The 15,160-nt window shown below is 35.9% G+C and overlaps 1 protein-coding gene across 1 annotated transcript; it reads right to left on the reverse strand.

Moving 5' to 3' along the window:
• Window positions 1–13,763: 13,763 nt before the first annotated feature.
• Window positions 13,764–14,213, reverse strand: LOC145098638 (uncharacterized). The gene has a single exon (XM_079036260.1). It carries the CDS (start codon window positions 14,211–14,213, stop codon window positions 13,764–13,766), a length of 450 nt encoding a protein of 149 aa, XP_078892386.1.
• Window positions 14,214–15,160: the final 947 nt, after the last annotated feature.

Consider the following 15,160-nt stretch of genomic DNA (forward strand, 5'->3'; position numbering starts at 1 on the left):
TATGTTAAGTATTGCAAGTCAGCAATATTAATTGTAGAAAACAAAAGTTTCAATTTGCCTTGAAAAGGTTGTTTTGCTATAATTAAGGGAGACGATTTTATACTCCACTCCAATTCTACAAGCTTAGATTGAGAATTTAATCTACTTTAGTCAAGAATATATATGAATGTTATGCTGGAATGGTTCAACACAAGGAAATTCTATATATGTTGCGTTCTCAAAATTCGATTATGATTACGGCATCCCTCTTCATAGTTCGAATTATGAAAACATGGAAAATAAAAAATTTTATAGAATAAATCATGTCCCATATGCTTTGGGTATAGGTTTGATTACATGTGCTATAATATTCATCCATTCTAAATTTTCCAAATGCCTAGGGCATTAAGATGGAAAAAAGAATAGAACTGGAAATGACTAAAATGATTAAGCAAAATTGTCGAGGACAATCTGATGTTTACCAAAGATTGGTTGCTCATGGACAATTAGAAGTATAAAGTAAGGACCATATTGACATATTTTGAAAAGAGGCAACTCTTGTTCAGAAGTGATGGTCAAAATGGTAATATGGAATTGTCTCCATAGGTGGAAGTTATTTTTGGATCTGTGTAAGATTAAAGAACTTAATGCTAAGAAGGATGTTCAAAGGAATGTACTTTGAATTTGAGACTTCATTTCCATGGAACTGTTTTCCATTAGAATACTTTGTAATGTCTAGTGCCAAGTCTTTGTGACTTCTGTGCATAGTCATTACAAGGGGATCATTGCATATAAATTTAGAATCTAACAGGTTACAGTAAATGGCAAGAGTTTGGTATTCTTGCATTTACAACAAGGATTGGAATTGTGAAATGAGCATCATTAGAATATTGTCAATTGATCTATTTCACAAAGAGAGGACCATATGTAAACATAGTATGCATACTTGGAGTATGGCATAATTGTTGTTTGGAAAAACATAGTGTACATGCTTGGAGCATGGGACAACTAATGTTGTAATTCAAGCATAAAGTTGATTAATCGAAACATAAATAATGAGTAATCAATACGGTGCTTAAATAAAAGGTTTTTTATTTACACTCAAAGTGTTGGGGCCATATAAGATTAGTATTATTCTTGTGTTTCACTTTGCATGTTTTGACTTCCAGAATAATTATGTTATGGTATATATCATATTATTCAAACCATCCATAGTCAGTCATATGTTGGAAGTAGATATGAATCAAGACTGTCATGAATTTGGCTTGTATGATTTGTCTAAAGTGCTTTAGACAATGCAATGGTTGCTACAACATTCATGAGTACTCATAAGGGCTGAGTATTGGATTCAACCCACGCTCACTTGCATCACTTCATGGAATTTATCTCGAGTGATCGTGAGACGGTAATATCATATAAATCTTCAAACCTAGATATATGAGTTGTTGACTATGAGTAGGTTATTCATTGATTGTACGAAAACGCATTGGTAACTCGATGTTATAAAACATGCCTTTGTGAATAATTCAACAAGTAGTTAGTACAAGCATATCAGTCGAAGTTTATATGTTCCTTCTACAAATAGAAGCAATATCTGGGCCCCTCAATGATTTTGTTTTGACCTATGTATCGGGCCCGATTAGAACCTAATTGACGTGTTCAATTTAGTTCTATGTCGAAAAAAATCGGAGATCGAGAACCAAATGTTGGACAATAAGTAAGACCATGTTCCATGTGTTTGTCTGGATGATATCATGAGAACAGAGGATTATATGATCACTTATCTTAAATGGCGTATCATCATCATCTCAGTTACGAGAGGCTTTGAAAGAGCTATGATTGCTAGTCGAATTTTGAAGTCATATTTGCAAATATAGTTATTAGACTTGTCCAAGTGGGAGACTGTTGGATATAGTGTCTAAGTCCATAACTTTATTTGGTATGTACTTGACCCGACCCGGCAAGGTCCATTTGGGTTGCATGGCATTGCAATACTTGGATAGACAAAATGAGAGAAAGTACAATTGTGATTATTTAATTAGTATTGATCGAGTATTAATCTAGTATTAATTTGGTGATCAAAGTGAGACTAATTAAATATATAGGGTTGATTATGACAATCATCAATTCTTTTATGGTGGATTAATGATCCATGGTTTATGGCTTTGGTTATAACCATATGGAGCTCCATGGATAGTCCATGGGAGTTACAAACCCATGGATCATGAGAAATGAAGAGTCATGACAATTAGGGTTTACATATGTAACTCCTAATTATGACACACTATAAAAGAAACCCTATAGCATGCAAAATCGGTACTAGGGTATTCATAAATGGGCATAACCGATTTTTGAGGCTAAGTGACATTCTCTCAAGTTATTCCAAGTTTGTAGTGTTGTGTGAAGCATTTGAAGCACAACATTTGGGGTGCTAGGCTCACAAAGTCTTGAAGGAATCGAAGCAACAACAAGGTTTGTATTTCTACTAGTTTTTATGTTTTATGTAATCCCCATGCCATGCTAGTTAGGAAATAACCTTGAAAAAGAAATTTGCATGTATATAGAGAAAACATAGATTCAAGGTTATTAGGGTTGCATGTACACTTAGGAAGTGTTAGAATGCTCAAAACCCATCAAAGACATGGGCTGCGGTAGGAGTAGGAGTAATAACAACCGACTTACTTTTAAGACCACTTTCTACGGTCTTCAAAAGTCCTTGAAGTTTGTTGAGTGTAACTTTCTCCTTGTTCATGTGGTATGTCATTTGGAATTGATTATAACACGAAGGTAAGGAGTGCAAAATGATGTCAATTGCCAACTCCTCGGGGAAGTTCACATTCGGTTTCAGCAAACAGTCCACATACCTTTGCATTTTCTGCACGTGGCCCGTGATGGGTTCACAATCCTTCATTCGGGTTGTTATCATGGAGGAGTTGATTTCATACCGCTCTTGACGAGCACTCTGATGGTAGCGGTCCATCAAATCCCGGTGCATCTCACAAGGGTAATAGTCCTCATAGGAATTTTGGAGGTCAGCTGTCATTGTGGCCAACATGATACATGTTACTTTGGTAGCATCTCTCTCACATGCCTGGTATTCAGCAATCTCCTCAGGAGTAGCAGACGACTCAAGTTCCTTAAGCTCCTTGTCAAGGACATATTCCTTGTCCTCATACCGAGTGACCATCCAGATGTTCTTGATCCAATCCATAAAGTTGGATCCATCGAAGATGACTCTCCCATAAAGGTTAATGAAAGAGAAGGAGTCGGTAGGGTTTGAGCCAGAAACAACATTGTTGGAAGACATCTGAAAAGAAGAAAGACAAATTTAGATTAGATATAAAGATAGTCCTTAATAAGATACCCAAATGAAATATTAAGTCTAGGACCCAACATAATATTTTATTACTTAGAAGAGGAATGCCGTAATCCAAGCTATAAAATATTTGAAGGTAGGTGAATGACGATTCACCGATTTCCAACATGAAAAACGAAATAAATTATTAGGTTTTAATTGGTTTTGAAACTCCTAGATCATTGAGATTCATTGAACTTTTCAATGGCATGTTTCAATCTCGAGTGTGCCCTTCATGTTTTGTGACTGGAATGTCGAGGATCACAAAACAAGGTGTGAAGTAACCATGTAAATTACTTGGTACCCTTAATGTTTATCACTCAATCGACGTGCCGGTTAACCACACGCGCTCCACCAACCTATGACAAACCTTAAGCCACCCTTTTCCTACCTTGTTAAGTCCAGGTTAGTGTGCCGGTTAACCACACACGCTCCACTAACGACTTAATCAAAGTGCAAAGTGTAATTTCATGGGTTAGCACCTTAATCACATTTTCCTAAAGTAACTAAGATTGAGAATTTATAAAAAAAAAACATTTAGTTACTTTACATTCATCCTACTTTTAATGAAAATTTAACGTCCTTGTCTTACCCATTCGGCTAACGACCCTCCACCGGTCAAGGAAGCGGTGGGTGAGAGTGGACACCCATTAAGCTGTCATTTTATAGGCAACAACCTTATACCCCCTTATAGACCGACTTCGTGAATGAAGCCTACTAACGGTAAAACGACTTGTTCTTATACATATATAATTATTATTAAACTTATAATATTATAGAGTATAAGGGTTGAATGTTAACTTTTAAAATTCTAAGTGTTAGAACTAAAGTTTTTTAAAGTGACTTTACATGTTCCAAATCTTGAAGGCAAGTTTTGTAACTTTCAAAACTTTTCATCTTTCATAACTTATGATTTAATGGTTTATTAAAATGAGAGACTTTTCATTTTATGTAACCTATGTGTTTCATAATGGACTTTAAAAGAGTGACTTTTGGTAATCCATAACTTGAGGACAAATGATGGATTCCATTAAAACATATAATGATCAAGAATTAAACTAACAAGCACGTTACAAATAATTCCTATGATCTTCTAAGCTCATAATTTCATGAACATGCATATTAACAATTTCAAGAATTATAAATAAACCATATAAAACTTGAAATTTTGATAATAGCCATTGAAAATGGATTAGCATAACTATTACACCATCTAAAACAAGCTTTATAAGACCAAAACAGTTTAGGGTAATGTTTCTAGTCCATTTCCAACAACAAAACTCGAAAACCTGCACTCTGGGCATTCTACTCATCGAGTGCATGAACCTACTCGACGAGTAGGATGATTTTAGGCATGGACTTGTCGAGTCCCCCCATGGACTCGGCGAGTTCACCCAGCAGATTGCATATTTTTCGACTTTTTTTCAACAATTTGCATCAAGTATCAAATAAAAAAAAGCCTAGGCTCTGATACCACTGAAGGGTTTTGAGCATTCTAACACTCCTAAGGTGTACATGCAACCCTAGAAACCTTGGATCTATGTTTTACTATGATACATGTAAATTTGCTATTCCGAGGTTCTTAACCTAACTAGCATGGCATGGGGAACTTTTAATCATAAAGCTAGTAACAAAAACATACCTTTTGTTGTTTGGATTCCTTAAGAACCTTGTGAGCCTAGCACCTCAAGTGTGATGCCTCAAATGTCTCACACAACACCACAACACTTGGAATAGCCTTGAGAGAAGTTCACTTATACTCAAAATTTGGCTAGCCCTCTTTTACTTGCTTGTAGTGCCGATTTTTGCTAGTCAAGTGGTATTTATATAATTGTGACACAAGTAGGGTTACACCATGTAAACCCTAATTGTTATGGCTTTCCATATTCCATGATCCATGGGTTTGTAACGTCCATGGACTATCCATGGAGCACCTTTTGGGTTTTAACCCAATCCATATAAACCATGGATCATTAGCCCATTATACAAGAATAGATGATTTACACAATCAACCCCATATATTTAATTAGTCTTTTTTTGATCACTTAATTAATTCCAAATTAATTCTTTGATCAATACTAATTAAATAATATTATTAGTATATTAGAACTTATAATATATTAATAATCCTTAAGTGTCATTTCTCTCATTTAGTCTATCCAAGTGTTGCAATGCCATGCAACCCAAATGGACCATGCTAACCGGGTCAATTACATTCCAGGAATAGTTATGAACTTAGACACCTAATCCAACACTATGCTCCATCTTATCAAAACTCGAATGAGTACCTATTTACTAGTTTCCTGAGAATACAAGTGATTTGGAAAGTGTATCAACACTTTAGTTGGTGATTTCATAAGTATATTGTTTTAGAAAGTAAGTTCTTTGTTCCTTGAAAATGTTTGTGTATTGCCATAGAAAATCCTATATTTTCTTAATAACATGAAATGTAGTCTTAAGCCTTAAGAACAAAATATATATGTTTCCTTATGTATAAAGAGTGATATATGACACTTTGAATTCACATACATAAAGTGTCCTATACTAGTTCTTATCATGATTACCTAGTGCATACAAGTTATATAAATCAAAGATCGAACAGACAGTCGAATGGGTGGATCTGCCCTAATCCTACAACTAAATGAGGAACAGGGAATGAGGCGGAAGTCACACATTCCACTATCTATCGAATCTTCATTTTAGATAACCCAAACATATCTACTAAGTAATCACACCAGTATGTAAATTATTGTATATGTTTTCCAGAAAATTTGATATTTTCTATAAAATAAGATATGATTCGTTGTGTTTGAAATGAATGTACTAGATACGGAAATCCTATATTTTCCTTAAGAATGAGTTTGTAAAACTGTTTACTTGTAAAGTGAAAGTGTTTAACCTGGAAAATCCTATATTCCTAAAAGTTGAGATGTAGTCTAAATACTCCGAGACCGTAAGTGTAAGTAAATATGTCATACTTAGTTTGATATCTTGTAGTTTTATATTTAAATAAAACTAGGTGAAGATGTGTTTACCCTGAATTCTGAATGTGTTGAGAATACCATATCATGATTACTTAGTACCTACAAGTTATATATAACTAAGATCTGAACCGACAGTCAATTGGGTGATTATGCCCTTAGTCCACAACCAAACAATGAACAAAAAATGAGGCAGAAGTCACACATTCCACTGTCTATCCAATAAAAACCATATATAACCCTGATGTAAATAAGAAAGTAATCATATAGTTATTATCCCTTGAGTTTGATTAAGTTGCGTATTACTACGTGCATGAGTCATTATTTCCGCATGCGAGTTCTTATAACCATACTAATATGACCGTTATCCAGATAGTTAATGACATTTGTCACCCCAGAACTTCCATTCCAACAACAGCTAACAGTCAGGGCGTGGGATTGTCAGTCTTGTATATATCTATACACAAACTCACGCTCTCCCTCCAGGAGACTCTGGCTATAAGTGGGGGACTTTCATTTGATACTAAACAAAGCCGTTGTCTCACATAATTTGCTAACAAAAAGTTCACGAGTAATATGTTGAAAAATCTTTTAGTAAATAAAAATAACAATTTTTATTTATAACTTTGTATGATAGAAAGAGTGGATTGACTCATAAATTATACTAATCACAATTTATATGCTTGTTTTCATATCGTTTTCTTTCTAAATGAACTAACTTGTAATTTCCATACAACTATACCTATCATAGTTTATATGCATATTATTTGTATAATGAAACCTTGTTACTAACAACTTTTAAAAGATTACAGTTTTGATAATAGCGTTTATTATTCGTAGTTGGTATCAACATGTAATAATCACGTAAAGTATAAGAAAAACATAAACAACAGTTTGTGTAACGCCCGTAGATCTGGGCTAGTCAATTTAAGGACAGTGAGCGTCAAAAATGACTTTTTTTGGGAAAGATTATTTAGAAGGATTAATCTTAACTAAGATGTAGTTTATGTTACGAGGTTTCCGAATATATAAAGAACGTCGAAATCCGAGTTATAACGAAGAAGTTATGACCAGTCGAAGTTTCGCGACAGAACCGGCACGACACAACGCGGCGTAAATAGTGAATTTACATTAGAGAGATATTTATCCAAAACAACCTAAATGAGAATTGAATATCTCATCGATAGTAGTGCAATGACGGAAAGACAGAAAAAAACGGACGTCAAACGAAGGAGTTATGAGTTTATAACGGAGTTTTCCTGTCCCGGCCTACTAAAAATAATATATAAGTAATATAATTATAATATATTAAAAATAAATTCAAAATTATCCAATGGAATCTAAACAAGAGTTTTAGAGCATAATCTCACCTTCGCGTCGATATAAAGAACGTAGAAAACGGAGTTCGGATGCGAAAGTTATGAATTTCTGAAGTTCGGGGCGCGAAACCCCAAAACTATCAGATACCACGACGTGGCAAGCAGTGCCACCACATGGCCAGTCTTCTGACACCTCTGGGAGTCCCCCAGATGCAACTTGCGATGACGCATGCAGTGACGACCAAACCCACGACGTGGAAAAAGGTGCCACGACGTGGCAAGGGTCAGTTTTGCCCTATAAATAGATTTGAAGGGCCAGCCGAGTTTGGTTGCTCATTCTCTCATCTCTCACCCATATTACCTCGATTTATGTGCAAGGAAGTACCCCTGAAGCCCTGGTATCATCCCGAGACCCGAAGCGAGTCTCGAAGCCCGAAGATCCCGAGAAGTGCAATTCCCGAGCCGAAGCTCTGCTCGCGAGGAGCCCGGTTTTTGTGAAGTCTTCCAGATCTACTGAAGAATACTACTTCTGCAAGTCGTAGTCCTGTCCGATCATCTTCTGATATAGTGAGTGTATAGTCCCTTTCACAAACACGTTTTTAATACAAGTATTGTTTGAATGTATTAAGTATATGTTTTGTGTGAGTGTGTAGTTACTTTCTTCTAACTCATAGTTAGGAGTTATTCTCTATGAGATACGTGTTATGTGTATATGTCTCATCTATTATTTGGAATGTGTATTGGATGAACATGCTATACAGGTTTTAAACTATGTATAAAAGTGTATATTTATATCTACGAAAATATTGGGTAGAACATGGGTAGATGGGATAGTTGGCGACTATGGAGTTAGCGCCTATTGTATAAGCCTTGGCGACTATGGAGTTAGCGCGTATTGTATAAACCTTGGTGACTATGGAGTTAGCGCCTACTGTTAGATAAACCTTGGTGACTATGGAGTTAGCGCGTATTGTATAAACCTTGGTGACTATGGAGTTAGCGCGTATTGTATAAACCTTGGTGACTATGGAGTTAGCACATACTGTTAGATAAACCTTGGTGACTATGGAGTTAGCGCCTATTGTATAAACCTTGGTGACTATGGAGTTAGCGCCTACTGTTAAGTAAACCTTGGTGACTATGGAGTTAGTGTCTATTGTATAAACCTTGGTGACTATGGAGTTAGCGCCTATTGTATAAGCCTTGGTGACTATGGAGTTAGTGCCAATTGTATAAGCCTTGGTGACTATGGAATTAGCGCCTATTGTATAAACCTTGGTGACTATGGAGTTAGCGCCTATTGAGTAAACCCTGGCAACGATGTGACTTCGTGCCTATACCTCAGGTCAATCCTTAAGAATGAAGGATAGATGATTCTTAGGGTAGATCCTTAAGATAAATAGAGATAATGGGGATGGGTAATTGGGTTGACTGTTTGATGATTAAATATAATAAATATATTATTGTGGGTTGAAAACCCTATATGCTCACCAGGCTCCCAAGCCTGACCCACTCAGTTTTCTTTGCATTACAAGTAATGGCACAAGAGTATAAGTTGGTGGACTTGACGAGAGATATTGGATTATAGATCAGTAGTTATAAATAACTATTGTAAGGTCTATTTTATACTGTTTATGCTTTTGGTCTGTATCGGAACATGACATCCCGAGATTTTGTTATTTAATGAAAATACATTTCTTTAAAGAAATGCTTTGATAAATTCTTATCACATTTTGTTTTGGGAACAAATTCCGCAACCGTTTTCTTTAAATGATTACTCTGATTTATAAAACAAATGCTAAACAAATCGGTCTTTTCTGGCCGTGAAATTGGGGATGTCACAGTTTGTAACACAAGTTTCCTTGTGTTATACTTGTATTCCCCCCTATAAACCATATAAAGAGTTTGGAAAAGTGTAGGGGTATGAACTCACTTGATAAGTGGTGAATCGGATAGCGTTTTGTTTCTAGAAATGATCTTTCTTGACGTAACCGTGGGTTTCTGGTGAAGAAACGAGCTTCACACGGACAACACTTTGACCGGAAAGAAGTTAGTTTCTCGGGAGATTCGGGGCGTCGGGACTTGCGTCGTGTGCTAGGGGTGTTACCGGGGCTTCAGGGTGGTTTAGAGGGGCTTAATAGTGTGTAGAAGTAGGAGAGAGGATGGATTTCAGCAACCAAAGTCGGAAGGCTTCGATTTCTATATATAGCCTAAAATTCGACTCTCACGTCGTGAGTTTTGCATAACTCACACCGTGAGTTTGGTCCTTATCCGCTCATGTCTTGTGTCATATGTCCACTTGCTATGGAAGGGTCAATCAAATTGTTTACGTCGTGAATTCAGACATATGTCGAAGTTTGTGTCCCGAACTTCATAAATTCATATCTTTCGCATACGAGTTCCATTTTTGATGCTCTTTATATCCACGTGTAGGTGAGATTAGGCTCTACAACTTTTCTTTAGACTATGTCGGCTAGTTTTTACTTTATTTTTAATATTATATTTTTAACAGGCTGGGACAGGAAAGTCCGTTAAAAATTCATAACTCCTTCATCCGATGTCCGTTTTCATCTGTCATTTTACCATTGTACTAATATTGTCGAGATCTTCAATTCTTATTTAGGTTGCGTCGGCTAAAAGTCGCTCGATCTCTATTTCGAGTTTTTAGCTGTCTACTACTATATCCAAAACTTAGAAAAATCATAACTTCGTCATACGAAATCAGATTTGGACGTTCTTTTTATGTACGTTTACGGTTTAATGATATATACGCCTTTCATTTAGATACCTAAGGCTAAAAAGCATTTTATTGAAATTTTGCGTTTTACGCTTAACAGTGTTTTACCGGTATTGTCGCGGATCTTCGATCGGTCATAACTTCTTCGTTATAACTCAGATTTTAGTGTTCTTTATATTTTTGGAAACCTAGTTACGATCTCTATTAATTTATTTATCCCAATTAAGATTATTGAACAATTTGTTTTTGACCTACATTTGCATAGTGTTACACATAAAATCGTTTTGCATCCCTTATGGTGGATCTAAAGGGCCCATACACATCTGTGTCTATGAGATCCAACAAACCTTCACCTCTTTCATAAGATCCAATGAAAGGTAGTTTTGTCATCTTACCCAAAAGACAAGATTTACATGCATCATCTGGCCTTAGGTCAAATGATTCCAACACACCATCCTTTTGGAGTTGGGCGATGTGTTTCTTGTTGATGTGTCCAAGACGACAATGCCTGATGCGTATTTAATGTGTATATATATTTATTCAAGTTTGAAATTTATAAAACGAATGTTTCTTTCACTAGACTATTAACCACACTAGGCAGTGTACCTAATCGTGTAATAGTATAGCTATGGTAAGAACAAGTGTCGAACACAAGGAACAATGTTTTTAGCTAATTTTTATCTACTACTAACTAATTACTAATAAAATTATAAAGGATATTTCACTAGTTTTGCAAGACTAAAAACTTAATTTACCAAACTAACTAACTATCAACTAATTAAGCTAGCACTAAAATTAAAGCAAACAAGCAAAGAGGACTTAACCAAGGTAAATAAGGGACTTTCGTTTAGCTTCAGATTTAATTTTTATTATGGTTGATTTATGGAAGTGCAATGGATTTTAGTTTTTTTAGTTACCGATTCCTAATATGACCAAATTAGTGTTCACTAAATTAATCCTTTAGCAAACTAGCTTATTTATTCAGGCGGACAAACTATCAAGTTTACTAGTGTTCGATTCGTGTTAATTAGACTTATGATCGATTGATCAATTTAGTTTATTGATTCAATTCAATATATAATTTTTCATCATCTATTAGCTCTTATACCTTTTTACCCAATTTTCTACTTAACTCTAGGTTTTGTTCAAAACCCCAGTCCTACAATTTTGCAATTCACAAGATCATAAGATTCAAATTCAACTAAGAAAGATAGTCATACTAACTTAATCAAATTCAACAATAATTAGAGAAAATAGTTATCAAAAGTACGTGAGGTTCTTTAATAAACAAAATCAACAAATAACCAAATAGCTAAATCCAATCTATAAATTCAACCACAAATAATGAATCCATCCTAAGCTAAATGAAAGTCATGAGAATTTAGCTCATGATTTCAGCAAACAAGAACAAAAAATCGAAATTCAAAGTAATTGACATGGCAAAATCTAATGAAAAGTCGAAGTGTAGACATTTGATGCCTTAATGCTCCTACTTCCAATGGTATGATCGAATTCCTTGCTTCCAAGCCTTAGAACGGGTGCTTTGTCGTCAAAAGTGATGATTACTTCTAGAGCCAAAAGTCCCAATTCGGAGGAGAGTGTGATCTATTTATATTTTTCCCAAATTCAGAGCACCACGATGTGGTAAGGCCACCACGTCGTGGTCTTCGCGTTTATCCCGTGTTCAACAAGTCTTCGAAGCAAATCAGGATTCTTCAAGCCACCACGCTGTGGGAAATCCACCACGACGTATTGGGTATATTTCTCTTCATTTTAAAGCTTTGATTCAAACTCCCAAGTTCCAGCATCCAACTTCCTTTTTGCTCCAAGCATGTCTTTTATCCCTACAACACAATTCATAACAAATTAAGTACCTTTTGCTCCATAAAGGGCATAAAAGTATTTAAAAATATTAAGATATGATATATAATTATGTGTATATATATGCACATATCAATGCCACAAGCATGTTTTGTCTATAGCATTTGACGAATCAATGTGAAATACACTATTACCTAAATTGGCTACACACGTCACGGTTTCATACACACCATCACAAGGTAAAGTTGAAGGGTTTTGAGCATTTTAACACTCCTATGGTCCACATGAAACCCTAGATGCTTTAAAAAATTATACATGCATTTTCATTTTCCAAAGCATACATATCCTAACTAACATACAATTTGACAATTGAACAACATAACTAGTTAGATAACTTACCTCTTAGTAGGACTTGTAGTTCTTGGCCTTCAAAAGCTTTAGCACCTCAAATGTGATGCCTCCAATGTGTTACAAACACCAAGTGCAAAAGGAGGCTTGAGAGAATAAGTTGCTTAGCTCAAAAATAGATTCACACTCTCCAAGAATGTATGTGGCAACCGATTTTAGCTCTAGGGAGTTCCTTTTATAGTGTGACAAGTTCTAGGGTTACATTCATGCAAACCCTAATGCACCATGACCCTTCATATTACCTAGGCTCCATGGGTTAAACCCCCATGGACTATCCATGTTGGCTTAGCCCATCCTAATTAACCATGGATCATTGGCCCACACTATAAGAATCATTGACTTACTAAATCAGTCCCTGTATATTTAAGATAGTCTCTTTTGATCACTAAATTAATTCCAAATTAATTATTGATCAATACTAATTAAATAATATGATTTCATATTAATATATTATACTTGTAATATATTAAAAAATCACAAATAACCTTATTCTCAAAAGTCAATCCTATCAAATTGCATTGGTGAAGGCAACCCAAAAGGAGCATGCTACTCTCAGTTCAAGTACATATCAATTATAGTTATGGGCTTAGACACCTAATCCAACAAAAACTTCAAAATAAAAACACACCATTTTTATAAGCAGAAATAGAACCATTCAAATCGTTAAAAGAATATCTGAAACCTTGTTTGAACAACGCATGAAAGGAAATAATGTTACGTGTTATTTCTGACGAGTAGCAACAATTTATTAAATCTAAACAAACACCACTACTAAGCACTAGTCCATAAACTCCAATCTTGGTGACAAGTGAAGATCGCTTATTCCCCATGATCAAGATCATTCTACCATGCCCTACCTCCTCACTTCTTCTTAGCCCCTGCAAATTAGAACAAATGTGAAATCCAGATCCTGTATCAAGGACACAAGAATGAGAAGATGATGAGTTATTAGATGAAATAGTGTATACACCTGCAAAAGTTGGCTTCACTTTACCATCTTTGATTTCTTGTAGATACTTCGGTCAACTTCTTTTCCAGTGCCCCTTGTCGTTGCAATAAAAGTAGATAATGTCTTTGTGATCAGAAGAGGGTGGATTATCAGAAATGGACTTTCCTTTAGGTCTATTACTGGATAACCTTGCATGAGACTTTCCCTTCCATTTTTACATGGGAGGACCTTTCCTCTTTTTACCTTTTCCTTGTCCAATGGATATGAAGGGAGAACTTGCAGGAGTGGAGGCAATACCTTTTCCGTTCATAACGGCTTCAGCTATCTGCAGAAGGTTGTGCAATTGAGCCAAGGTGGTCTTTTTGTTGCTCAAATGATAAGCCAGGATGAACTGATCATAATAACTTGGTAAAGAGTTAACAACTATGTCGATATCCATCTCCTCATCAAAGTTCACGTTTAGCCTAACAAGGTGCTCTACGTGTTGTTGAAACCTTTGCACATGGGTACAGACAGAGTCTCCATCCTTGAGCTTGCAAGCCATGAGGGCTTTGACTACCCTGTACTTTTCTTGACAAGCTCGCTTATGGAAATTTTCCACAAGGTCCTTGTTCATCTCATACGCCCGGTAGTCTTCATAAAATCTCTGCAACTGAAGATTCATGGTGACTACTGTAACATTCAAGATTGGTAAGTTTCTCTTTTAGCCCTAAACGCAAAATTATTAACATTTTGGTCCCTGGCTAGTACACGAGGCGTATTAGCCCATTCATGATCGCGGGTCCCGCCTACGTATGTGGGGCGTACAAACCCTAATTTTTAGGGTTTGCACCCTATTTAAACATTATTAACCCACCTCTTGGACACTTATGACCAACCTCTAACTCCTTTTACCCTAGAAATGAAAACCTAGTGCATTTGGTGTGATTTTGAGCTTATTAGTGAGATTTTGGTGGTGTTTTAGTGAAAGAAGAAGAAGATCTTTTGGTGCTTGCTTGGGAGTAGCTTGGGCTTGTAGATCCAGCTTCATCATCTTCATTTAAGGCCATTTGAGGTATAAAGCTCTCACATTGATGGCCTTTGGTGTTAGATCTAATTTATGGAGTTTCTTATGCATTTTAGAGTCTTTTGAGTTAAAGATGAGCTTTTGATCCACTCCAGGAGCAATGTATGACAGATCTAAGCTCCTTTTAGTCCCTATGTTCATAAAATGCAACTTTATGGATGTTTATGGTTCATGAAAAGTAATAAGACCCTTATTAAGCTCTTTCTGAGCCTTTAGTCCCATTAATCCATGCATGGGTGTAAAGTTTCCAACTTTACATGAAAAGTCACCCTAAAGGACCAGATCTGAGAGTTTGGCTTGAAGTCTCAATCGACTAAGTGCTTAATTGAATAAGTTGACACCTAGGGAGTATGTTGGGTGTACCCAGCTGGTACTTTGCGTGTATCGGCCCCGAAAGGCATACTTTAAGCATACGAGCTGAGTACGACCTGTATACTCTATAGATGGGCTTTAGGCTTAGCAATATTTGTTATTAGGCCATACTTTGGATTTGGAATTTGGGCCTGGTTAGGCCATTAGGCTTCTATTTTGGTCTTGGGGCTAGC

This window comes from Lactuca serriola, chromosome 4, assembly GCF_051521515.1.
Source record: "Lactuca serriola cultivar US96UC23 chromosome 4, Lser_US96UC23_V15, whole genome shotgun sequence".
Classification (NCBI taxonomy): domain Eukaryota; kingdom Viridiplantae; phylum Streptophyta; class Magnoliopsida; order Asterales; family Asteraceae; genus Lactuca; species Lactuca serriola.

Coding starts and splice junctions, on each gene's coding strand:
- LOC145098638 (XM_079036260.1), bottom strand. CDS start 14,213: ATGAATCTTCAGTTGCAGAGATTTTATGAAGACTACCGGGCGTATGAG.